Source organism: Sabethes cyaneus, chromosome 2, assembly GCF_943734655.1.
Source record: "Sabethes cyaneus chromosome 2, idSabCyanKW18_F2, whole genome shotgun sequence".
In the NCBI taxonomy this organism is placed as follows: domain Eukaryota; kingdom Metazoa; phylum Arthropoda; class Insecta; order Diptera; family Culicidae; genus Sabethes; species Sabethes cyaneus.
In genome coordinates this window covers 162,651,435-162,677,330 of record NC_071354.1, presented here as the reverse complement: position 1 = coordinate 162,677,330, position 25,896 = coordinate 162,651,435, and the positions used below count along the sequence as shown (strand labels likewise).

Here is a 25,896-nt window from a genome sequence, read left to right as displayed (position 1 = left end):
TTTTTGATGACTTTCTCGAAAGCTTTAGACAGCGAACACAAAATGCTTATCGGCCGTAAATTATTAAGGTCGGCTCCGCGTGGCTTTTTGCGCAAAGGGATAATTTTAGAAAATTTCCACGCGCGCGGAAATTTTGAGGATGATATGATCAAGTTAAAGATGTATGTTATTTGAGTTATTAAGCGAGGAAGAATTATCTTAACAAATTTAACCGGTATGCCATCTAGACCAACAGCATTTGAAGTAATAGAATTTATTGCTAGCAGGGATGGAAGAGCAGTGATTTTGATCAAACCTGTGAGTTATCGCCACACGCACAGATCACGATCCGTACAGATCATGACAAACAGTGAATCTTTAGCGTTGATCATAAGATTTTGTTCTCAAAACAGTCGCAGCAGTCGATCATAGTGTTACATTTTACCTAGCTGCGAGAAAAAACGTCACACATGTTGTTTGTATTGCGATTCATACGATGCACACATCCAATCGTCTGTATCTGTTATATTTCTCAACGCAATCATGCAATGAACATGATCTGACATGAGGTTTGTCATAATCTGTACGGATCGCGACAAAGTGTTTGTCGCTTACAACTAGTGATGTCAATGAATCTGAATCTGATCGCTTCTAGGATCTTGATCGCTTGAAGCGATTTTTTTCCATCCCTGATTGCTAGTATTACTTCATTTTCATTGCAAGGAGCGAATTTGAGTCCGTTGCCATTATCAGATAACATTGGCAAGTGCTCAGTATCTTGAGTAAAATTTTCGCAGAAATAATTATTAATTTCATTGGTTGTATTAATAAACTGGATTCTGCTAGAAGAGGTTTTGACAGCTTTAATTTCTTTAAGCTTTTTCCACATTCCACAATTGGAGCTTGCGGAATTTAAAGTTGCTGAAAAATAATCCGATTTTGCATTATTAATAAGAAATGTTACATAACTTGAATGGTTCGGAATTTTGATTATAAAACTCAACGCTTTGTAAACGTTGCGAGATGTTTTACTCTGACAAATGTCACGAATCATGCGTGATCTGTCAGAAATAAAAGTTTCAAAAACAAACCTCCATTAGAGTAGGGCGGGCCATAAGTGCGATGTTTGAAGTTGTCATCGATTTTCGTGAGATATAAAGAAGGACAACAACAAAATATATTTTAAATTGATGCAATAACTCAATATCTTCACAATCAACCATAAATCATCTGGAATAATAGTGTTATGCAAAATAAATTCTTCAATTTTCTGATCAAGTGCCGATTCGCACGTTTACACCACTAGCGGGGTAAAAGTGCGAATACCGCGGGGTAAAAGTGCGAAGCTCGAATCCATGAAATTAGCACAGCAGTAACTAACAAAACCATATTATCTTCAAACTGCGGTATGTTTCGGTAAGGAATATTCTCAATTTACATCATTTCCAACTTTGCAAGGAAACGCCTTGTATTTAGCCTCGATGAGAGAGACTATCTGAAAGTCCTCTACGCCTAAGTGTGCCCCGGGGGGCTCCGTAGCCGCAAGGTTACCGAGTCTGCTTTGACAAGCGAGTGGTCTTGGGTTCGAATCTTAGTAGAATCAAGTCATTCGATGTCAAGTGACTTTAGCATGGGTTTATTCTCAGGCCCCTCCATTTACCCTTCCTTCGTGCTGAATTCTATATTTACCCTCTGAAGCCTCTTGACAGTGCAAATGTTCCTCCTATAGTTAAGTGTACTGGTCAGAGGTACGAATGAGTCCTCGCCAGGAACGGCTATAATATGGGATAGTGCTGGCAGCGAGGAATAAGTGGGTAAAGTAGATCAAGCTTTGAAGGAAGGGTAAACCCCAATACACGCAAGCACGCATACAATTTAAAATAAGCATATCGCTCACTCAATAGCGATTATAGCAAAAAGAAATGCAGTGCAGGTCATACAGCATACACCCGGGCGATATTACAATAGATCAACTATACTGGTCGCAGTAATGAATCCACACATGGAAAAAAAAGTGTGCCCCAGATGTTATCATGATTGAGTTTTTCAACTTTTAAATTTTTAACTAACACTAAAAGGAATTTATCCAGGAATATATTAATCTGCTTTAATGCGAAACGTTGTTACTTACTTACTTATATGTCCATGTCAGCCGGTCCGGCAGAACAAAGGGATGAAATCAGAGATCTCCACTGCTGACGGTTACCCGCCATGGCTTTTACCTGTCGCCAGGACAGGTTCTCGTCTACAGCCCGGATATCGTTGGCTAAGCTCCGTCGCCATGAGCCTCTGGGTCTGCCTCTTCTACACTATCCTTGTGGATTCCAGTCGAGTGCTTCTCTGCAAACCTCCTTTTCTCAAGGTGTGTCCGATCCACTTCCACCTACGTTCACGAATTTCTGTGGCTATCGGCCGTTGTCAGTGTTCACATTGACTCAGTTTTCGCTACATTGACTGTGAGACCTGCTGCCTGGGAGCTCTCGTCAGAGGTAGTCTAACTTACTCTGCATATCGTTTCGGCGTTGTGCGAGCAAGACAATGTCGTCGGCTAGTTCGAAGCCATTTAGCGGCTCCATCGTTAGAGGATTCCAAGGCAATCCTCGATATGGTCTACTGTCAATTGCTCCAACTAATATCTCATCCATAACGATGAGAAACAGAAGCGGTGATAAAATGCAGCCCTGTCTCACGCCAGCAGTAACCCTTATGGGGTCGGACAAGACGCCTTCGTGCAAAACCTTGCACGAGAACACCTCGTACTGAGCCTGAGATGGACTAGCTTATCTGGAACTCCTCTACGCCTAGGTGCGCCTCAGATGTTTTCGTGGTTGAGTCGGTCGAACGCCTTTTCGAAGTCAACGAACACCAGCAGAAGAGTCCTGCAATTCGTTGATCTGCTCCAATATGATGCGGAGCGTTGTGATATGGTCTACACATAATCGGCCAGCACGGAATCCAGCTTGCTGCCGCCGGAGAGTAGCGTTGAATTTCTCCTGGATCCGGTTGAGGATTACCTTACAGAGTACTTTGAGAGTAATACAGAGCAATGTGATGCCACACCAGTTACCGCATTCAGTTGGGTCTCCTTTCTTAGGGGCTTTGACCAATATGCCCTGCATCCAGTCCACCGGAAAAGTTGCGGTTTCCCAAATATTGCTGAAAAGCTGATGCATCATCTGGGCTGACGAAGATGGGTCAGCTTTGAGCATTTCGGCAGAAATACGATCTATCCCTGGCGCTCTATTGGATTTCATACTCTTGATGGCTGCTACAATTTCATCCAGCGATGGCGCCTCCGAGTTCACGCGACTGATTCGACGAACTGTAGGCGTCATACGCTGCTGGTTTTGTTGATCTCTGACATTTGAAACTCGGAAGAGTTGTTCAAAATGTTCAGTCCATCGCTTAAGCTGTTCTGTACGGTCAGTCAATAGCTGACCAACAAAGTGTCCTTTAGCGGAATCTTTGTATTCATCCTAGCACCACTAAGGCGGCGAGAAATATCGTACAACAAACGGATATCACCATTGGCGGCGGTGGTTTCTCCTTGTTCGGCTAGGGAGTTAGTCCAGGCTCTCTTGTCCCGCCTACAATCACGTTTTACAGCCCTCTCCAGTTCGGCGTATCGTTGACGGGCAGCTGTCTTAGCCGATCTGGTCTGCGCTCGCTCAATGCCGGCTTTCGCCTCTCTCCGCTCGTCAATCTTCCTCCAAGTTTCATCCGAAATCCACTCCCTCCGCCTGCTGCGCGCTTTGCCGAGGGTTTCATCACTGGTCGTGATGAAGGCGTTCTTGATGCCGGTCCATTGCTCTTCGACGGTTCCATCAGGAGGCAACTCCGAGGCTCGAGATTCAAGTTGTTCGACAAAGGCCATTTTCACCTCAGAATTCTCCAATCGGCGGACGTCGTAGCGGCATTCAACTTTTTCCTCCTGTCGTTGGACACGTGCGACGCACAGACGTATCTCAGCGATAACAAGATGATGGTCGGATGCAATATCAGCGCTGCGTTTGTTGCATACATCAAGAAGGCTCCTTCTCCATTTCCGGCTGATGCAGATGTGGTCGATTTGGTTTTCTGTTCGGTCGTCGCGGGAAATCCACGTGACTTTATGTACAGGTCTATGGAGGAAGAGCGATCCACCAATGACCATGTCGTTATTACCACAGAATTCTGTAAACAGCTCCCCGTTTTCGCTCATTTCTCCTAGGCCATGGCGTCCCATGACGGGTTCAAGGTCCGCGTTGTTTGAGCCAATCTTCGCGTTGAAGTCGTCCAAGTGAATTTGGATGTCCCCCTTCGGGATTTTCTCAACCACGCTGTTCAGCTGGCTGTGCTCTCTTTCTCCTGCAGGTCGGCAGCATCTGTTGGCGCATAGCACTGGATTGCTGTAAGGTTCCTAACCCGTGTTCTGAATCTGACAACAATTATTCGCTCATTTATCGGTTCCTACTTCATCAGGGCCGCATGTGCCTCTGGGCTCAGTAGGAATCCAACTCCTTTTTCTCGATTAGCTTTTTCACCTCGTATGCCAGAGTAGAGCAAGACTTGCCCGGATGATGTCCTGTGTTCGCCAGTACCCGGCCAGCGGACCTCGCTCAGCCCCAGGATCTCAAGCTTCAGGCGGCTGGCTTCCCTCGCAAGTTGAGCCAGCTTGCCCTGCTGGGCAAGGGTCAGTATATTTCATGTTCCGATTCGTGTCCGTGTTTTCATGCTAAAGGTCGTTGCCAATAATCCAGAGATTTCTTCTTTCATTTTCGTAACTTTTTTCATGTTCTGGTACAGTAGGCTGTTAACCTAAGGTCCTTATCCCGCTGATGGGGCTGCCATCTTAATGTGGGCGGGAGCCACTGTTGTGCGAAACGTTGTGATCTGATCTAAATATTAACGGCAAGGACCAGGGAAAAATTGTTTCAAGAATATAAGCACAGAATATAAGGATTGCTAATGTGCGACTATATTAGTGGTACATCGTGAAAACATTTTCGCAGCGGAAAAAATTTGGAGATGCAAACAAACCGCGTATACGTATACGCGGCGAAGTGTGCGTGCGGTAAATGTCAGCAATCTCTATAGAAGCGATCAGGGGTCCGATTCTCACAGTCACCGTGCTCTCACCTCATCTTGCAGGCCCCATTTGATTTATAGTCACCCAGGTGAGTGGAGTGATGACTCTTTGAGTCGCAAATTGTGTTCGCACCTAAAACATTTAGGTGAGGTGACTGCCACAACAGGGCCCAGATTCAGATTCATAGACATTCTACTTTGTTACGATCTGTACAGATTATGACAAACCCCATAACAGATCATGTTCATTGCTTGATTGTGATGAGAATTATAACAGATACATACGAAATTTCAAAACAAACAACTCAAATCTCGTTTTACGTCCACTTTACTTCTTTATTAGGAAGTTTAACTGATATGCCATGCATCCAGTCCAACAGAAAGGTTGCAGTTTTCCGTATATTGCTGATGATGGGTGATCGGATACAATATCGGCGCAGCGTTTGTTGCGTACCTGGGGAATGCTCCTTTTCGACTTTCGGTTGATGCAGGTGTGGTAAATTTGGTTTTCCGTTCGGCCATCGCAGGAAACCCACGTGACCTTATGTGTTGATCTATGGGGAAAGAGCGATCCATAAATGACCATCTTTTTTATGGATCAATCGTCGTTTTTAAATAGGCCAAGTTGATTTAAATGCCCCCTTGCTTTCAAGATTTTCTCAACCGCATTGCATATCTGGCTGCATAAACTATTTTTCTCCATTGGCGCCTCTCTCGAGTAGCATTTTCACCTCGTATGCCAGATAAGAGCAAGACTTGTCCGGACGATGTCTTGTGTACACTAATGTATACAAAACGGACCCCGCTCAGCTCCAGAATGGTTAGATTTATTTGGTTAGCTTCCCTTGAAGTTGAGCTATCTTACCCTACTCGAAAAGGGTCAGCATATTCCATGCAGGGATGGTCCGACCACTTTGAATCAATTTTGATTCATTTAATAGTACCGTCTCACCCGAGCAAAATTTGACGCAGTTATATATGGGACATTTGTATAACTAGTTATTAGTTTTGCCGTATCTTTTGATAGTTACGGTGCTACAATGCTAGTAATTAAATGAACGTTCACTTAGTTACTAATGAGGTACTAGCATTATAGCACCGTGATTATCAAAAGATACAGCAAAACTTAATTCATCAAAATTTTAGATAATAACTAGTTCTACAAATGTTTCTAACAACATCCTGTCAAATTATTCAAAATTGAGTCAAAGTGATCGAACCATCCCTGATTCCATGTTCCGATTCGTGTCTGTGTTTTCGTTTTCATTTCAAAATAAGTCGAAATTTGGAACGAGTTGTTTTGCCTGTTTGATTCTGTTGGCGTGTAACGATGTTACAAAATAAGTAAGGTAACAAACCCTATAAACCAATCCCACACATAACCTTCACCATAAGTCTTTTCGCGACCTGTTGTTATCCCCGAAAATAAGGTTAGGGTATCGCAACAGTAAACAAAACCTGCTAATGCCCACCGGATGGAGCCTGACGAAATTAGCCGAAGTTGAATCATCGGCCCCATCGTTAAGTCCTGTACTTGGCAGGCAAAAAAAAATCTGTGAAATGAGCCATTTTCAAGACAAGCACTAAAGAGTTTACACGGATAAACAGTTAAGAGAAATACGAAAAACTAGAGTTAAATAAGATAAAAACAGAAAAGCACGAGGTAAAAGTGAAAAATTGTGAAAGCATGGTTAGCTGTAAAGAGAATTAAAATGTTTAATTGAATTGGGTTATAGGTTAGGTTAGGTGTGAAGCTAGACTGATAGTGACACGGAACAGTAAATGTAGAGGTAAACGTTAAAAAGTAATTGTACGGCAACAAAAAAAACTGTTACAAACTCTATGTTCAAAAATACTAACACCCGTGTTATTCCGTTTGAAACACCCTCCTTCAAACGTAGGTCTACTCCTAGGGCGTGAGAGCGCGACTGGCGTCAGTCGGACCCACGAAGTGTCGAGCTTGAATGCGCGATCCGATTCTCCAAGCAACAAACCGAGCGAGCAAACTGAGGTATTCTAGCCGGACTGGGATTAATCTCCAGACACGCTCCTTCACGGCAATACACATTGCCTGGCGCTTAAGTGAAGGTTGTCATTGCTTCCTGCACTAAAACACCTCCCGCCCCGTTACAGGCGGAGAGGAGAATACGATTTACATTTGCTCGAAAAACCAAGCCTCATTATATTCTCTGAGTGACTGAAAACCAATGGAGCCAATAGCACTTATATGGTTTCAAGCGATAATAAATCAAATTGGACATTCGCAGAAAACAGGAAAATGAATTTACTTACCCATATTGATAGTTTTCACGCGGAAGAGCTAATTACAGTTTGCCGTGCTGTTGTGTGTTTTATCCTTATGCTGACGGTTATTTTTGTATATTGTGGAATCATTCTTTTCTGTTCCCGTTAACCATTATTCAGTTTCTTCGAAAACTTTATCGTCATAAGAACAACCAAAGTAGACTGTAAGACAAAAGAAAGATAAAAAATAACTGCAATCCAATTAAACCACATTAAACGTGGTACCTGTATGATTATGCTCTCCAAAAGAATAGATTCAATTATAAAAGTATTCAATTGTATATGTTATCGTTTTGTTGACAGAATCACAAGTGGCATGACATCTATGTAATGATAAAAACAAGCTCAGGAACATATTACCTTTTTACGTGGTAAGAAAATATAACTCTACCCTACCTTATGGTTAGTATGTAATCATAGTGATTTTTTTCGGATGATACAGAGTAGCATATTTTTAAAAAAGTAAATAAGTTCTATTGAGTAGGGAAAAAATAACTCTGAATTGAGATTTCTACATAACATTTTAAAGCAAACAAAAAAATCATGAAGTAAGCATATCTGATCCATCATTTTTGCTTTCAGAGACAATAATAATCCAAAATACACTTTCGTTAGAAATTTAGAACAAGTAGTACTGAACTCAATAGACTAATTGACGCTGCGTACTGACACGCATAAAATATTTCATAATATGATAAATCTAAGCTTACTTTACAACCCATTAAGTAACAACTATGTACAACTGTGAAATCAATGATCTCACTATAAGTATTCATCCCTCATAATAATGCCCATTAACATTAAACCGGAGGTTTGCGTAAATACTGCATCACTCTTTCTACAAAAGTATCAACGTCGCTATACTCATCGTTGTCTTCAATATTGAACAGCAACTTGCGATCCTCAGCATCTTTAAGCAACGCCGACCACAGTTCTATAGCCTGCAAGTATAACTAGTTAAAGCAACTTGTTTTGGGGAATAAATATTAATAATTCTACCTGTAGATCGGCAAAGTTACCACATAAAATAAGGCATTTTCTGGCCCTCGTAAGCGCTACGTTTAACCGCTGAGGACTGTCTAGGAAGCCCATACCTAAAGACCGAGCTAACGAAATAATTACAACATCGTACTCCTGTCCTTGCACGGAGTCGATGGACAATACCGATACCTGGGTGATCCTTCGCGAACGAAGATCTTTCTCGATTTCTTTTTTATGTCGAGTGTATGGAGTAATAATAGCGATCGACGTATGGCGTTCACAAAACTTCATAATTTCAGACAGCAGTTTCAGCACAAACTTAATTTCCTCATCGTTATAGATCTGATGTTCCGATTGAGTTTGATTTTGTTGGTATTCTAAGCTGAAGACGGTGTAGGGTTTAAAAGGGAATTCGTCACATTTGGTTGATTGTAAATCGCTAGTTAGTTTGCCTTCATAGAAGAACTCATTCGGCCATTTTAAAATCTCTGGATGCATGCGATACTGCTTAGTGAGCACTTTTACTCCCTCGAACTGTGTGCCAATAAAAGAGTTTTGAATCCTCGAAAATAGAGAATTTTTTAAACCCGCTTCGGCTGCTTCTTTGCCAAAAACCAGGGGTGGCAGTTGTTTGGGATCTCCAACTAAGATTAACTTTCGAATATTATACTGCAAAGGAGAAAATGAAGCTATTTCCGTGCATTGCGTCGCCTCGTCAATAATGCACACGTCAAATCGTAGCGATCTGCTGTACTCCGTCAAACCGCCACAGCTACCCAACGTAGTGCAAACAATGTCTGCCATAGTTACAAGTTCTTTTTTCGCCAATTTTTCCAAATCGCGTCGGTTATCGTCATGCTCGTCAATATTATCTACGTCGGCGGGAAGTAATTTCTGGATACGATTTAGTTTTTCCTGTATCTCTTTGATTTCGGCCTGTTTGTTTGCATTTTTTTGCATGGTAGCTTGGTGTAAGAGATATTTTAGTCTCCGCTCTAAATTTTCACGCTGAAATAAACAAAATTTATTGTCAAATAATCCACTAGTTTTTTTTTTCATTAAATTCTGCTATGAAGTTCATAAATTATTCGTTAGACAAACATTTCGCTAGTACACGTATGTATTTTGATTGTTAGTTACTGACTTCTTCAGTGCTTGGGTGAAAAATCACAATTTCAAGTTGTGAACCTTGAAGCAAAAGGGCAGTTAATGGATGCAGACAGGGGTGGAATTTTATGGATCGCGTAGCCAGCTAAGATCCCACAATAAGCCGTTAATTCTCCCAGCAATATACTCTACCTCTGGGTATTTTTTGATCTGCCACCAATTACCTTGAGAAATATTAGAGCTCAAAGAAATACTATTTTTCACCGAAAAAGCTTAATATTTCGGAAAATTTAGAAAATAGTGTATGATAATGTTCTACTAAAACGTGGATTTTAGTAAAACAAATAACTTCTAGAACACTATGAACACGTAAAGTTAGGGACAAAAAAAACTGTTTTTAGGGGTGTGTCCACAAATAATGCTTCATAGCTAATTTATATGAAGGTGATGACAGTTATGAGGTCTTTGACAAAGTGGTTTATATTGATATTTATTACATCTTTGCTGAACACATCAAACCTGTATCTTGAATATGTCAGAAAATAAATTTAATATTTCACTTTTCAGGGGATTAATCACATATGGTTCCTGTCAAATGAAGGGTTTTTTAAACCAAGAAAAATTGCTAAGGACATCATATGCGAAAAATCTCGCGCTTCGGCGTAATCTCAAGCGATTACGTATTTCGCTGTTTGGACCACTGTGCAGCCTGACCCATAAAGGGTTAAAACGCCTGAAACACTCATTTGGTTGTTCATATGACTTCAAAGGAGGAGCGGCTTTTTCCATTAGGGTGTTTCCAGGTAAGCTTCCGAATGGTTCGTCTTGTAAAATAGAGGGCTACAGACGACCATTTCTGTGGCCGCGGTGAAGTTAACATCAGGCCTTTATCGTTTGTAGTTGACCTCTTACATCTCAGCTGGGGTATTTCTATCCACGATGACGAACTTCATGTCATGTCCTAGGAACTTTTCATACGTTTTCTAAATCAGGCTTAGAGTGACTAGAGTGGCGACATGTCCTCCTGAATACAAGCAATGTGCAATGAGCTCTTTTTTACACATGCATTTGATTAACTGACAGATAATTGTCTTTCCCATTTTGACAGAGAATTAATTTGTTCAATAGCGTTTGAAGAATTAATTTGTTCAATAACGATTATCATTCGCTAGTCAACCAACCATTTCTTCTCGTTGCCAATAGTTTTAGCCGTAACCAAAGGTAATGGATTTGTTGAATCAATCGTATCACTCAGAACTTATCGTTATTGTACACCGGCCACAACCTGCGGTTCAACTGCGCGCCTGATAAAGAAACGACGATCCACGATATATGGTGGAATAACCGATCATTGTCATGAGCCGCTCCAAACTAAGAAACCGATGCTCACTTTGGCAAGACTAGTCTTTGATACCAGCGGAAGCCTGAGTGCCCCTTCCTCCTTGGTTTTCACCGCGGTTGATTACACGGTTGTCACTAAGGTAGCTCGTATCCCAGCTGGCGCCACGAGTAGAAAAGGATGGAAGTTAATCCAAACCAAATCTTCTCAAATTAGAACGATACTGATGTGTTAACACCGCATCGCATTTAACTGCCACCTTTATTAAATCTTCTGCGTATCTGTCGATATATATTTGTAGTGAATATTTTAAGTTACAAAATATTTTAGTTTTTGTGTGCGAAGTATTTGTGAAATGACCGTTTTATGAATTCCTATTCTATAGTAGAATTGATTATAAAAATCTATTAATATCATCAAAGATTCATTGCGACAAAAAACTTCATTGAAAACTGATCGAATATTTCGTTATTTTGAGATTTCTGTCAGGTTACTGGTCTAGATAGCTATCTAGATTATAATTTATAAAGACTAGCGGTTGACATTGGTTGTGTTGTGTTACGTTTCGAATAGGCTTAGAACGCACTTTCATTTCGATTTTGCTCTTTTGACTTCACCGTTTCAGCAGTCATAACAATGCTTAGTTCAGCAATATTTTAGATAACAACTAACTCTACAAATGCCCCATACATGTGTCTTTTGTTTGTATCTAAACGAGCGAACGCACAGTTAAGATGTATAGAAACCGATGCATTTGACGGTTCGTTTGGCAACTTACAAACAATGAAACATCCGCAGCACTATTGCACTAGTCTCGAAATTGTCCTGTACTCTAACAAAGCCGATAAAGAAGCGCCAAGACTTATAAAGATGTTTATTTTCGTCGGAAGGTTTGACCACTGCGACCATTATTATGTTGATCTACTGTGGTAGATATGTGGTATAAAGATGTTTAAGCCCAAGAGTTTCCTTTTTTACTAAAGTCAAAAGTGCAAAATCGAACCAAAAATAGCGTACCAAGTCATTTCGAAACATCCAAAATGCATGTTATAGATGGATAGTAATATTTATAAATCCTTACCTCTACGAGATACGTCTCAAGGCTTGGATTCTCTTTTCGAAGCCTCCTGTGTTTAATGTCCGTGTTTACGCGCTTTTTGGCGAGTTCATCTAAAAATACTATCTTGCATTCATGGTTAATCTTGTTAGCGGCTCCCGTTCGCAGTACATTTGCTTGTTCTTCTTTACCTAAAAATATACGTCTTAAGAAATGTGCATAGTTTAGAATTATACTAATAGCTTACTCAAAAGTCGGAACAATTTGATCAATTTTAGTACAATTACATCTACAGCAGTATTCGACTGAGTGCAAACGAGGATCTTTAGCTTCTTATTTATCGGAAAACTACGGTGCAGCTGCATTACAAGATTGCTGATCAGTCGTGATTTTCCCGTGCCTGGTGGTCCCTGAATGAGCATGATGTGTGGCTGGTTCATGTCGAGGCATTGATGAAACACACTTAGCAATGTATCTCCTTGTTGAAGGTTCAGCGAATCCTTTCGGATATGTGTTGTAATTAGATCGTACTCTAGAGGGTATCGTTTTTGAAAATCCGTACTTACCTTTCCCTTGTATAACCGTCGATCGTCCTTATCAATACGGTAACTGTAAAAATTACTTTTCGGACAAAGAACGTTTTCCAGCAGCGCCGAATTTTCCAGGTAAACAAGAGCTTGAAACTGTCGAAGGTGCATATTAATTTGAGTGAGAGACATTATTCGAAAACTTTCACCGAAGCCACCGCGAATGCGCTGTGACAGTTCAGTTTTGGCAGTTTCTAGAGTGCAATGAAAGAATTTAACTCCATTTTCAGCTACGTACTGAACCAACTGACGTCGTGTAGTTACGACTGCCGGCACGCGTAATGTTTCTCCGCTGGTTTTGTCTCTAAAAATTATCAGTACATAATCCTTTTTATTAATGCTCTGATGGGAACTGATTTCAACTGTAAACAAATCAAAATGATTGTAAAAATTTAAATATCTTTACAGCGAGAAAAAAACTTACCGCTACAGTTAAGCACAAACACTCGACTTTGAGCCCTAATCTGATTCAATTTCATCTGCAGCGGCTGCTGGTCAGTTTTTCGTATTTGCTCATATTGAGCTAATATATCATGAAACAGTTCCACTTTCAGTATTGGCACCACAATTCGCTTGTACTCTTCAAAATCGCGATACTCCTCCACCATTGGTAGAACTCTTGTTTCGCACACTTTGGCTTCAGCGGGATTGTCGAACCATTCAGGATTCCAGCTGGTAATCTGCAGTAAAATATCATTTAGGCAGGCTTGAGTCATTTGATGACAGTTATAATAATTCTCCTTGTAATCTCTTGTTTGCACGAACATTTCGTTTCCTTCGTCAATTTCGAACACTCGGGTATCTGTGAGTATATTGTTCCAGTTCACTCGTTTAGCTTCTTTCGGATGCTTTGCATAATTGTTGGATTTTAAAATAGACCTTAATTTGTTTGAAGGACTAGTAGAGCCATTGGTAAGACTATTTACCGCACGATCGACTTGCGCTGGAGGACTTGGTAAATTGATATTGTTTAAAATTGATCGGAAACTTTCACTGTCGGTTAGAGTGAGTTTGGGTGGCGGAGCCGATCGCTGCTTTGGAATTCTGAAAGCGGGAGCATTGATGGCCACGCTGCTGACTTTTGCCACATTGTCAAAAGTAAGCTTCGGTGCTTTGCGCACGGATTCGGCAATCATTTTATCCAAATCGGGCAAGTTTTCAAGCGAGGTAGATTGTGTGCAGATGAAATCGTCTACGTTATTACTATGGCTATTGTCCCTACTTTTATCTGACAATGAATTTGGTTTGGCTTGGTTTAGGGAAGGAGATTCCTGCACAAGAAAAGCACCTCGGTTCTTTGGAGTAAACTTGCATTTCGGTTTGGTAAACGATCGGCAGTTCTGCTTCCTGCTTTCGTCGCCGGATTGGGACTTATTGCAGTTTATGGCTTTTAATTTTTCCTTCAGAGTTTCGTTACTTTTAGTTATTTTCCGTATTGGAGACCGGTTGTCAAGCTTCAAAATTTTACTGGATGATGCACCTGGGAACAATTTTAAATGAATTATAAATCAAAATAACATCGAAAAATAGCAAGGATAATTTGACAAATACACTATTGAAACACATCCTAGAACTTACGAACTATTCAAATTAAATTAAATATTAAATATGCCGAACTTACCATTGTATATGCTCGATCGTCGTTTTGGAATGTGGTGTGGCTCCACCACGGGCACCTTACGTTTCGTCCAAGCAGTTGAGGCACTGTTAGAGTTTTTCTCATTTGGGCGGGTAGATGTACTTGGCTTTAAACTGGTTGATTTCGCTACCGTATTTGCAGCGTATGATGAATCCGTCGCTTCTGTTTGCTGCACTTTTGATTTCTTCGCCTCTGAAACCTTAGTGTCTACGATAGTTCCTAAATCTTCAAATTCAGTCAAAATGTCGGCAAAAAATGAGTCATCTAGGTTATCTTCACCTTCTTGAATTCGCTCCTCAAGACTACGTTTACGTTTGGCTGAGGCTGGGTTATCATCGAGAGGAACGTTAATTTTCTTGGCTAATCGAGCAACAGTCTGATTCGTAAGAGCCACATCAGACGGTCGAGGAACACTGTCGATAGCCTCGGCTTTCTCTGAAACGCATGCAGTTGAATTGTGACATGGAACATTTGGTGTTGCAGTTTGTGTCTTGGTAGTTGATTTTATACCAGCAGTCTCTAGAGTTAAGGCAGGTCTTATAGATTGTGCCTTATTTATTTGCACTTTTCCTCTGAGAGGAGAGCTTCTTTGAGACAATTTTTTGAACCACCGTTTTGAATCTTCAAGCGTTTCTTCATCATCATCGTCTTCAGAAATGTAAATTGTTTCTGAATCATCGAGCAACGGCGTATTCAATACTGGCTGATTACTGTTTACTGCCTCATCGTGAATGTCTGGTTCATTATCATCCGGCAAGTCTACTTCCAAAGCCTCTTGCTTGATTTGACGATAGTAGCTCTGAGAGAATTTTTGCTCGCTGAATTCGTTATCACTGTCAGATTCACTGTCATGCACTGAAATTGTTTCTATTGCGTCTGAAGGAAGTGCAAGCGAATCTTTAAACAGTTCTTCAATTTGATCTACACAAAAAGGCAACTCCGGCTCTTTTGAAGTGAGTTTTTCATCCGTACACCTGTTCCCATGATGGTTATTCTGTTCCCGGTGACCTGTATTGTCACTAGATTTTGAAGAATGCCTTCGGTGTTCACTAGTATGTCTATCTTTGCTTTTGTGTCTGGATTTTTTCTTGTGCTCTTTTTCATTGTGCTTGTATTTATTTTTGTCCTTCTCTTTATTTTTTGTTGAGCCATTATCAGCAGACTCTTTGCGGCTTGTACTGGAGTGTTTAGTGTAGTGTTTGTTGGAATGCTTCTTTTTTTCCTCCGGCTGTTTTTCATTTTCATTTCGGACGTGTATCTCTTTGCGTATTTCATTTGTATTTCGTTGATCTACTTCCTTTGGTTTATTTTCTTGCTGCTGATTAAGCATTTGCACTTTATCCTCTCCGGACGATCGTTCAAATCGAGTAGTTTCCATTTTCCGATTTTTTTCTGTTTGCTTAGCTAATGCGTGCTCAAGATCTTCTTTCTCTTTGCGTTTCTGCTCTCCTTGCTCATCTTCCCTACGTGCTTGTTCAGTCTTTTGTGAATCAGTTGAGTCTTCTTCTAATTTTAGTTCACTTATTGCCTGGTTCAGGTTATTCTTTTGTTCAATTTGTTTTAACCGTTGCATTCTCCATTCCATTTCCTGTTGTTCTCTGGCTTTCTTTTCGGTTTGTGCCATAATTGCTTGATCTAGTCGTGTAACATTATCTTCATAATTCAGGCAAATCACGTCTTCTTCCTCAACGTCGGAAGAAAGATCAATATTACCAAGAATGCGATATTGTTTATCATTTTTCTCGGGGACTTCGGGCATTTTCTCTTGTGGAACTGTTTGCAAATTTGGAGTAACGTTACCTTCGTCATCGCTAGATAAAATGGTGTCCACATCGCCTTCTCTAATTATACGATTTCGGTCCTTGCATACGATGTAAAGCAGTACATGCTCGTTTTTTTCATAAAATGATGGATCTTGGAAGCATGGTGAACCGACTCCAATCCGATCTCCTTCAGCCAAAACGACGGACCCTGGCGTCTCTTTGGAAAGCTTCACATCATTAACAAAGGTGCCGCATGTGGACTGTGGATGTGGATAGACGAACAAAGCATAAAAAAGTGACATTAGACTATTGCATACAAGTTTACTTTATTTCTCCCGTGAAGCTAACACGGAAGAACCACAGCAAATTCTCGGTCATGTGAACAACCGGTACCAATTTCGATTGGAGCCAGCTTTAAAGACTGCCTCTTAACCCTCGAGTATTTATGCTATTGCATTTTATATTAAAAGTAAAGTTTATTTCGGATACCTCGACGGTCTGACAATAAAATAGTTTGATCTACAAAGTGGTTTAATAGATCAAGACCTTTCGGTGGACAGCGTTTCGGAGGTATGTCACTAACCGGCGTTAAACGAAAAAATTTAGCTTGAGTACAAGTAAACTACCTCCCAGTTGGCTTCGAGGTATGACGCTGGTCTAATAAACCAGTCGTCGTATGTTCGAATCTCGACTGGGAGCGGCTGTTAGAGTCAATAGGATCGTAGCAACTGGCCCTGCAATTGTCATGCACTCTAACATTTGGCTGTGAAGTCTGTCGTGTGAAAACATAAGGTCAAGTTTCGATAACGGAATGCAGCACCTAGCCTACAAGTAAACTGAATCAAACACAGAATTAAAAACTAAAGTATTTTACCCTATAACTTCGAAGCCCCCTGTTAGTGTTTAGGATAATTGAGGTTTCCCAGAAAAGATTGTTTGAACAACGTCGTACCTCGAGGGCAACTGGGAGTCGAAGGTCAACTTTCTGGTGGATAAATTTTACCTCTGCACTCAACTTTTACCTCTGCACTGGAAACAGCTAAAATTTCACAACGCAGACAATAGTTACTAGACTTACCGTTTCGTCTTTTATGGTGGCCAATCCATTAACACAAGATATGGTGCAGTGCCGCTTGGATACATGTTGAAACGATTGCTATTATAAAATTTGTAAACAGGATTGTTATTTGTAACAACAAAGCATAGGTAGTAAAGTGTTACCCTGTTGAGAGTGATAACCGAGGTTAAGGATCTGCTAATATCCGTTGTAGCACCAATGTTTATAATCTTGTGTTCATTCTGATAGAGTCGCTTAAGGTACCATCGAGTAGTTTCTCTGCAAAAAAAGTCATCTTATTACTGCAACTGCACTATCCAAAACAAAAACACAATCCAATGCCTACCTATATTCCATCACAAAAATTATTACACTTGAACTGCTGACAAAACAAAACAGAAATGTACTGCAGCTCCTGCGAGAAAGTCCACGTACAATACAAAATTACCAAAATTATTTATATTCATTCAAATAGATATAATATACTGCAAAGTTAGCATTCTTTTGAGTGGTTTATAAACAAAAAGGCAGCTGTCATTATAGCCAGAACTCCGTCGCCGCTACCGCTTACGACCAGGGTTGCCATAAAATAATGTAATGATGCATCAACCGATTTGATAAAGAACCGAACCGGTATACAGCAAAGTTTCGTTAATTGGTGGTTCGTTAATTGGGCGGTTCGTTAATTGGGCGTTCGCTAATTGGGCTATGTGACAACTTGAATGTCAAAATTGTATGGAATTTTCGAGTTTAGAATTTTCTAACAACTGTCAGTCGGCCCAATTAGCGAATCAGCTGGAGTGCAGTCGTGGCCCAATTAACGAATTCAGGCTGTACAACCACGAATACAACCCGAATGCATGTCTCTGATGGAAAAAATTAAGCATGTGTCTTTTGCAACGTAATTTGTGCCACTTAAAATGATAAATCTTAACAGAAGGGATGTGAAGAACATAGCTTTTCTAACTTTTCTATGACCAATGTCATAACCACGTATAAACTTATACAAGAATAGAAAATAACACTCCAAAATTTTGTCTTGAATCATATATTATTCCTGGATTACTGATACCGTTTTTGTTTTTAACCTGGGTTAGTTCCATCTTGACCACTAAATAAACTAACATTTTCGGGAGAATAAACAAACATTTTCGGTTTGTCTGTGTATTGCTTACAGCTTACCCAGAGCGAAACTAAGTTCAATCATGAGTGAAAAAACAAACGTTTTGACAGCCGTTCGATTAGAACTATAGGGCGAACCTAGGTTGGATCTAAGCAAAAACAAAAACGCTATGAGAAAATGTACTAAAATTTTAATTTAAAAATTTTTCTTAACGATTTTCTAAGACCTTCCGGCTAATTTTGTGTGGTAGTTTTGAAAATCTGCTCTTCTCAAATCATATATAGATGATACGTGGAAGGCAATTGAGCTACCCCTGGTTACGTAATTTCGAAAACCAAATCTGTTTTATCGATCGTGGCTGTCAAAAGCAAAGTTTTAGTACAGTGCAGGAGTACCAGAGTTATTGAAATAAAAAGTAATTACCGTAATTACATATTACATATATATTTGAAACCCGTTTGCATATATTGTAATTATTTGATAAATTTGTTTATCTCGGTGTAATTGTTTTTTTGCAGTATCAAGTAAACCACTAAATATATGCGAAATTTTGTCATTTCTAAACTCATTTTGAAGTCACTTCAGATTTGGTTAATTTACATGATTTGAAACTGTTGCTTAAAAATGTCTGGCATCTCTGACACAGCGGTTTGTTTTGATGTCCAGAGAGATTTTGGTCAAACAAGGCGGTATGGTGTTGTGATGTAATTGAATTGGTTTGCGATTTACAAATAATATTCAGAGGTAGCTAGTTTTTGCTTCTCATGTTTTGAATACTATATATCGATTAACCTTTCAGATGTGGCCAATTATTTCTCTCAGCCGTTCACTCAGAAGCACGTCGTTGTTCAAATCTGTGTTCGATGCTTCGCGCAGCACTACAAATCTGTTCCATTCGCTGAGTGGAGCTAGTAAAATCCAAGGCTCACCTTTGGCAAATCAATGCTCGCAGCACGCTTTGTTCGGTAGAACAGGAACGTTTCTTCAACCGTTGACCGTTCCGTTACTTAATTTAGTTAGTGGGTTCAAAGTTAAGGGACGACTTAAGCGACGGTGTAAGGATTGCTACTTCGTGGTCCGCCAGCAGCGACTTTATGTGATTTGTAAAACGCATCCGCGACACAAACAGATGGCGATGAAAAAACACGACCGGAATACGTGGATTTTGACGGATGCGACACAGAGTCCGGTGCGGGCGTGGTAGTGTGCGAATAATAGGTCAGATTGCAAATAGAATCACTAATTTAAGAGTTTTGTTTTGGAGCAATATCACATTCATCAACTAAAAGACGAAACAACAACTTTAGTATAAATGTACAATTTGCTACTTTTTTGGATTTCAAGAATTCTCGCGAATTCTTTTTTTTCGAAAGCGACGACAATTATTGCACATTTCATTATCTGACTTTTTGAATTTCAAATACAAATTTTATGCTCAAAATAATCATTTTATTCATAACAACATTTTCAGTGTTTTCTTATAGACAATGCCTCCCGGTTGGCCTCGAGGTACGACGCTGGTTTTACAAGTCGTCGTATGTTCAAATTTCGGGTGGGAAAGGCTGTTAGCGTCAAAAGGATCGTAGCAGTAGCTATGGTTTATTAACTATAGTTTTTTGAAGTTTAAAAAAGTGAATCGATTTTTCTAGAGAGTTCTTGAACTGACCTAGGGGTGTGAGTGGCTTCCCAAGCCCTCCCTTAGGTTTCGCCTATGGTTAATTTCAAGTTCAATTTATTCACCCCTCTGACACTCTGTCAAATCTCGACGAACCAGGTCAGTCTCTACGGATGACGGTGGTAAATTTTAGGTTGTATATGTGCCATCACTCTAGCATCACAACTATACTGACATCATTGTAGATATGACATCGTACATCAACATCACACGCATACATTCCTTCAGATGGTTGCGATCACTAACACTTATAAGCAGTAGTAACTCCCTTGGGGTAAGAGATGGCGTTAGTAGTATCGTCCTTTGCTGTGTATATGCGAACTTCCTTCTATGCCCAGTCTTGAGTTCTGGAGCCTTCGATTTATTTCTAATTTTCGTCGGCTATCGCCTGTCGCCAGGACAGGCTCTCATCAACAGCTCGGATGTCGCTGGCTAAGCTGCGTCGCCATGATTCTCTGGGTCTGCCTCTTCATTATCCTTACGGCTTTGAGTCAAGTGTTTCTCTGCCGATCTTGTTCACTCCTCTTCTCAAGATGTGTCCGATGCACTTCCACACGAAATCCACACGATTTCTGTTGCTATCGAGCTTTACTACCATCGGCAATAAAGTTTCTTGTTGGATATCTAGTTGTCAGGCCACAGGGCACGAGTTGGTGAATAAATGATATTACAGACAGCGATTAATAAATTCCTGCAGTTTTTGCGTTATCTCCGATGAGACGCACCACGTTTTGCAAGCGTACAGCAATATGGATTTAACGTTTGAGTGGAAAACGGGCTTTCGTATGTAGAGTGATCTGCACCCCAGGTCTTCTCGATCCGTGTGGCTATATCAATGGCTTTCAGCAGATTGTCAGTGTTCACTATCATATCACTTAGTTTTTGCTATATGTATTGACCATGAGACACATTTGGCTTTTAATTTGCTCTGTACATCAATTCGGCGCTGTGCGAGCATATATATGTATGACCGCATTTCAAGGTCAAGACTAAAAACTTGAGATTAGTCTATTACATAGGAACGGGGCATTCCCTCGAAAACCCGCGCCGAGAAACACAGACAGACGAACAACGTCACGTGCAGTACCTTGCAAGTCGTAAGGACCGGCAGTGTCGTCGTCCAGAAAGTAAAAAGTAGTTAGATTAAAACTTTTCGCTCGGTGGTAATCTGCAATTGATGTGGGAAGCGGCACAATATGTGTCGATAACCCAACCAAACGCGTCGCTTCCTTGATAAGTGGATTTTGCAGTCTCCTTTTGTCCAGCGCCTCTATGGTTCAAAGGTACACCAGCGAACCACATGCCCTGGCGGGTGTTGTGGGTTCGAATCCGGTTATAATCTCAGATTACAGCTTGGTTCGACTCATGCACCTTCCTTCCAGCATTGGACAAAAGGTAGGAGTCAAAATGACTACTTGTCAAGCGTAGCTACCAATACCCCCCCCCCCTTCCTTTCCGCTCTTCCCCTCCTTCACTAAAAAATTTTCATTTCTTTCCCCTACCGTCCCTTCATCAATTGTAGAACCATCGTTTCAAAAAATATTAACGACAATGTCGTTAGTGAGGTTATTTAGCTGTTCCATCGTTGAAGGATTCCAAGGTAATCTTCGATTTGGTCTACTGTTAATCGCTCCAACCAATAGCTCATTCATAACGACGAGAAACAGCAGTGGTGATAAAATGCCTCCCTTTCTCACGTTAGCAGTAACCGTTGTAGGGTCGGACAAAACGCCGTTATGCAACTCATTGCACGAGACCGCCTCGTATTGAGTTTCGATGAGATGAACCAGCTTATCTGGAATTTCTCTAGGTCTAAGTGCGCCACAGATGTTTTCATGGTTGAGTCATTTAAACGCTATTTCAAACTCAACGAACACCTGCAGAATAGAGTCCTGAAATTCGTTCATCTGCTCTAATATAATGTGGAACCACAGACTAACAAACGGGACACTCGCGTTAATTCCATCGTTCAATCAAAAACCACTCATTTTTCAAAAAAGCATGTTTCGCAACATGACCACACCGCGGCGCGCGAGTGTTGTTTCGAGTTTTCAGTATAAAACCATACAAATATAAAAAACTCTATAGGGTGCTAGTGTGCAAGCAAAATGTGTAGGACGATGGTTTTTAAAGGATTTTCTTCTATGTGTCATGTCAGTTCGTCAGTGGTGGAACCTTGTGATGTGGTCTACACATGATCGGCCAGCACGGAATCCAGCTTGCTGCCGCCGGAGAGTAGCATCGATCTCCTCTTGGATCCGATTAAGGATTACTTTACAGAGTACCGTGAAAGCACCAGTCGCCGCGCAAGTTTGAGTCGCCACGTACCTGACTCATAACGAACCCCTATTTCCGGAATTCTAAAATCTCTCATGTTTTTATTTTTGGAGTAAACATGTTATTTCTTATGTTATATAGTTGATATTTGTATGCTCTATTCGAATTTATGATCAATTAAACGAAAAACCACAAAGTTTGTGAGTTACGAGACCCTCTCGCGTATATAACGTATATTCGTTGAGTCAGGTAACACAGTAGGTGATATTTTCATCGATATTTGCAAATAGAGATTAATACAATCAAATGAATGCATGTATGCAAAACAGAAATGTATGCATAGAAATAAGAGTTTTGATCTCAATTTGGTGAAATTGATGAACCTAGTGCGCGGCGACTGGAGCTTTCACGGTACTTCACGGAGACACGCAGAGCAACGTGATGCCACGCCAGTTATCGCATTCAGTTTGGTCCCCTTTATTTAGGATTTTGACCAATATGCTCTGCATCCAGTCCACTGGAAAAGAGTCCCTAAGAAATAGAATCTATCTGAATACGGGAATGGGCACGTTTCACGTCAAGTTGCTCTGTATCACACTCAAAATACTCGGTAAAGTCCTAATCGGATTGGGAAAATTGCAGCTACTCTCCGGCGGCAGCAAGACGGATTCCGTGCTGTCTGATAATGTGTGAAGGATATCACGACGCTCCATGTTATATTCCTGGGCTTTCTTGATTGATTTTAAAAAGCCTTGAAAACATCTGGGGCACATTCTTAAGCCATTGATAGTAAACCAAATCAAGGATGGCCCTGGAACCCTTGAAGCGATAATGGAGCAATGAAATGACCCCGAATTGGGTGAAGACATTCTCTTGCTCAACCAGCATCTTTGGCTCGAGCAGCACATTTGCTTGCTCACTCAACTCAACGATCTGATATGCAGAGCAAGTTTGATGCTCGCTCATATAGCTCTAAGCCAACGGATCTCATAGTCAACGTCGCAAAATCGAACAGACCTCATAGTCCCTAGACAAGTATTGGCGCTGGCATCGCTGGTTATTTACAGGTTATGTTCTGTTTTGGTATGTACTATGCTACAAACTTGTGCAGTTCATACAACGTTGGTAGGTTGAACACAGTTGAAGACTCTTCTTGCAAAAAATGGTGCAGAAATACTGGATAGTCAGCCGCAGACGTACCGGTTGAATATCTGAACGGTAAGCTGGTCCGGTGGTATCGTTTCACCAGTCCGCTCGAAACGGATTGAGTTCTGAATCGATGCGAACAATCTGCAAGATTGCGTGTGCTTTCGATTGTCTTAAGTCGAAAACGACCTGTACCACTATTTGCAGCATTTTTACCGGTTTTAGCTGATACATAATTTCATATTTCCCATTTTCATGTTAGCTGCCTCCAACTTCATGCCGCTGTTTTTTTTTCATCACAAGCAAATTGGTGAAACTTTCCACAATTAAGCGCTAGCTCGTATTTTTATTTAGCCGCAACCCGATACACTGACTGGGACATATATTCGGCAACTTTTCAGTAGTATAATCTACTGCGCGAAAATATCCAAAATAAAAATAACTTTGCTGTTCTAGCGACCTATTTCGGCGTGATAGCCGGTTACTCTGCGAACTACACAGACTGTACTGATTCCAACACCGGCAGCTGCTCCCGACACCCTCAGCGATTTAGAAATACATATAAATTATATTTAAACACGGTCGTGTTTTTGTTAAAAGCGACTCAGACTCACTATTCCGCAAACACACTGACTGAACAGTAGTTTTTGGTAAAGTAAACACACTTTTGACACTTGTAGCTCCAAAGTGCTGGCTGCTTGCAGAAGATGATTTCCCAGGAATACAATGGGCACACTAGCGCCACTACTTGCCTAGAGGTATGAGGTCTGTTCAAAATCGATAAGATTCACTCCCATTTTACAATAGCTGTATAACCGGTTGACGAGTTTTCCACCCTATAAACACATGAATCAAGAAAAAACATATGGAAGTGTTTGGCGCTTAAATCAGATGATCAGATCGCTTCACTTCAAAACATTATTATCAGATCACTTCACTTCAAAACACGAATTTTCAATTTAAACTTGAAATTCTATTGTACGCCTATGAGACTCAGCGTATCGGCGAGAATAACGCACAAAAAAAATTCACTTTGTATTGCACCTGGCAGCAATTTAACGAGTCCCACGCAAATTATTTTTTTAATAATAATTATCCTGTACTTACTAAATACATTGAAAATATGCTTGTCAAGCAAAGAGGGATGCAGTGGGGAGGCAATAACGAATAACTGATAGTTCAAATTGCTAAATTGCAAACATGCGTGGTAAACGCAGAAAATAACCACGCTAATAATTTTCGCGTGGGACTCTAAATAGGTGAAAACTCCGCAATATAAAACCTATATAAGCGCCATCGTCGTCGTTGTCGCCAGTAGCATAGAGCCGGAGTGGTCAGCGACCCGGCTTCAACTCCGTAAAGAACTAACGAACTTATAATGGTTTTGTACATTGTCAGCTTCACCGACCACCGCCGTGGTCGTAGCTTCTTCATCGTAGCGTTTTGCGTCGCAAAGTTGCTGGCTAGGAGTTAGCTACCCTTGGTAAAAATTGTACCTCTCGTTTCGATATTCGCTCGTCGGATCACTCCCTTAACAGCGATGTTGAATAGCATGCAGGATAACCCGTCGCCTTGTCTCAACACTCGCTGCGTCTCGAAGGGACTCGAGATAGTGTATCCGAGACGCGCACGAAACACCAACTCGATCCAATGTAATTCTGAACAGTCCCGTCAGTTTATGCAGAAAATCGTGTTTTTGCATTATCTGCCATACAGGTGGTCTCGATCGACTGTATCGTATGCTGCTTTAAAAACAATAAAGATGTGGTTCGTGGGCACGTTGTACTCCCGACATTTCGGCAAGATCTGTCGGATGACAAAAATATGGTCCGTAGTTGTATGAGCCCCATGAAGCCTGTCTGGTAATTACCTACGAAACCATGCTATCAGTAACAGCAGGTGTAACAAGACATGCGAGAGAACTTTGTAGGCAACTTTATCAGCTTTATGCCTCTCCTTTCGGTAGTTTATTCTCCTAAATCTTGAAAATAACCCTGTGTAGAGCCGTTCTTAGTGTTTCTCGGCCATATTCATTAAGTTCTGCCGGTAGACGGTCCTTACCAGCGGCTTTATTGATCTTCAGTATCCCGATTTCTCGTTTGATTTAATTGGAGATAAGGTGCTAGGACATTAGTATCTTCCATGGGCACTCTCAGGTTAATTTCCGTTCCGCCTTCTTTTGCAACATCGCTATTAGGAGGGAATTATTTTCGAGAACATAAACACTGAATTTTTTCCGGTTTTCAAATTCCAATGGGGCCTGCAGAACTCTGGAGCGGGCCTGGTCCCCTAGACATCCCCTCTTGCTACGCCAATGGAGATATTTTGATCAGCCTAGACTTTCCGATTGACTGGAGACCGGGCTTTTGTTGCGGGTAGTCGTGGCAGCATAGCAGAACTATTTACAAATAAAACGCTGTCAACAAGCAATAGCATGCGAGAGCGCCGCTTACCAAAATAAAGTGCCCGTTTTTTACTTCGGGTTGCTCCATTTCTCAGTCAGTATTTTGCTCACTTATTGCTAGTGCCTACCGCCAGATGAAACGACGCGACTACAATACGATGAGACTTCACTCACATTCGTTTAAAATCGCTATGTCGTTTGATGCTAGTTTTGAATACATTATTCCATCTAAGTCGACATGTCTTTGATACTCTTTACGTCCGCCTTACGATTTTAAATAAATACGTGTTCAGGCGGTAATTAAATCACATTGATGCTCAAAGAAAAGTTGGCCACGATAACTTTGACCCATGATTGTATGAAGTTGCAGTTTATTACTTACTTACTTTAG

At 40.8% G+C, this 25,896-nt stretch overlaps 1 protein-coding gene across 2 annotated transcripts; it reads right to left on the bottom strand.

The window, feature by feature from the left end:
* Positions 1-7,881: 7,881 nt before the first annotated feature.
* LOC128734108 (uncharacterized) lies at positions 7,882-17,339 on the bottom strand. Of its 2 annotated transcripts, XM_053828124.1 has the most exons (10): positions 17,227-17,339; positions 17,045-17,159; positions 16,902-16,979; positions 14,043-16,083; positions 12,846-13,901; positions 12,401-12,783; positions 12,082-12,334; positions 11,859-12,025; positions 8,350-9,339; positions 7,882-8,291 (listed from the first exon to the last, which is right to left on the bottom strand). In XM_053828124.1, exons 1-10 carry the CDS (start codon positions 17,235-17,237, stop codon positions 8,151-8,153), a joined length of 5,235 nt encoding a protein of 1,744 aa, XP_053684099.1. In that variant the 5' UTR covers positions 17,238-17,339; the 3' UTR covers positions 7,882-8,150. The 2 variants fall into 2 exon arrangements, with proteins under 2 accessions (XP_053684099.1, XP_053684098.1); XM_053828123.1 differs by having other exon boundaries at positions 12,082-12,783.
* Between the last annotated feature and the right edge of the window lie 8,557 nt (positions 17,340-25,896).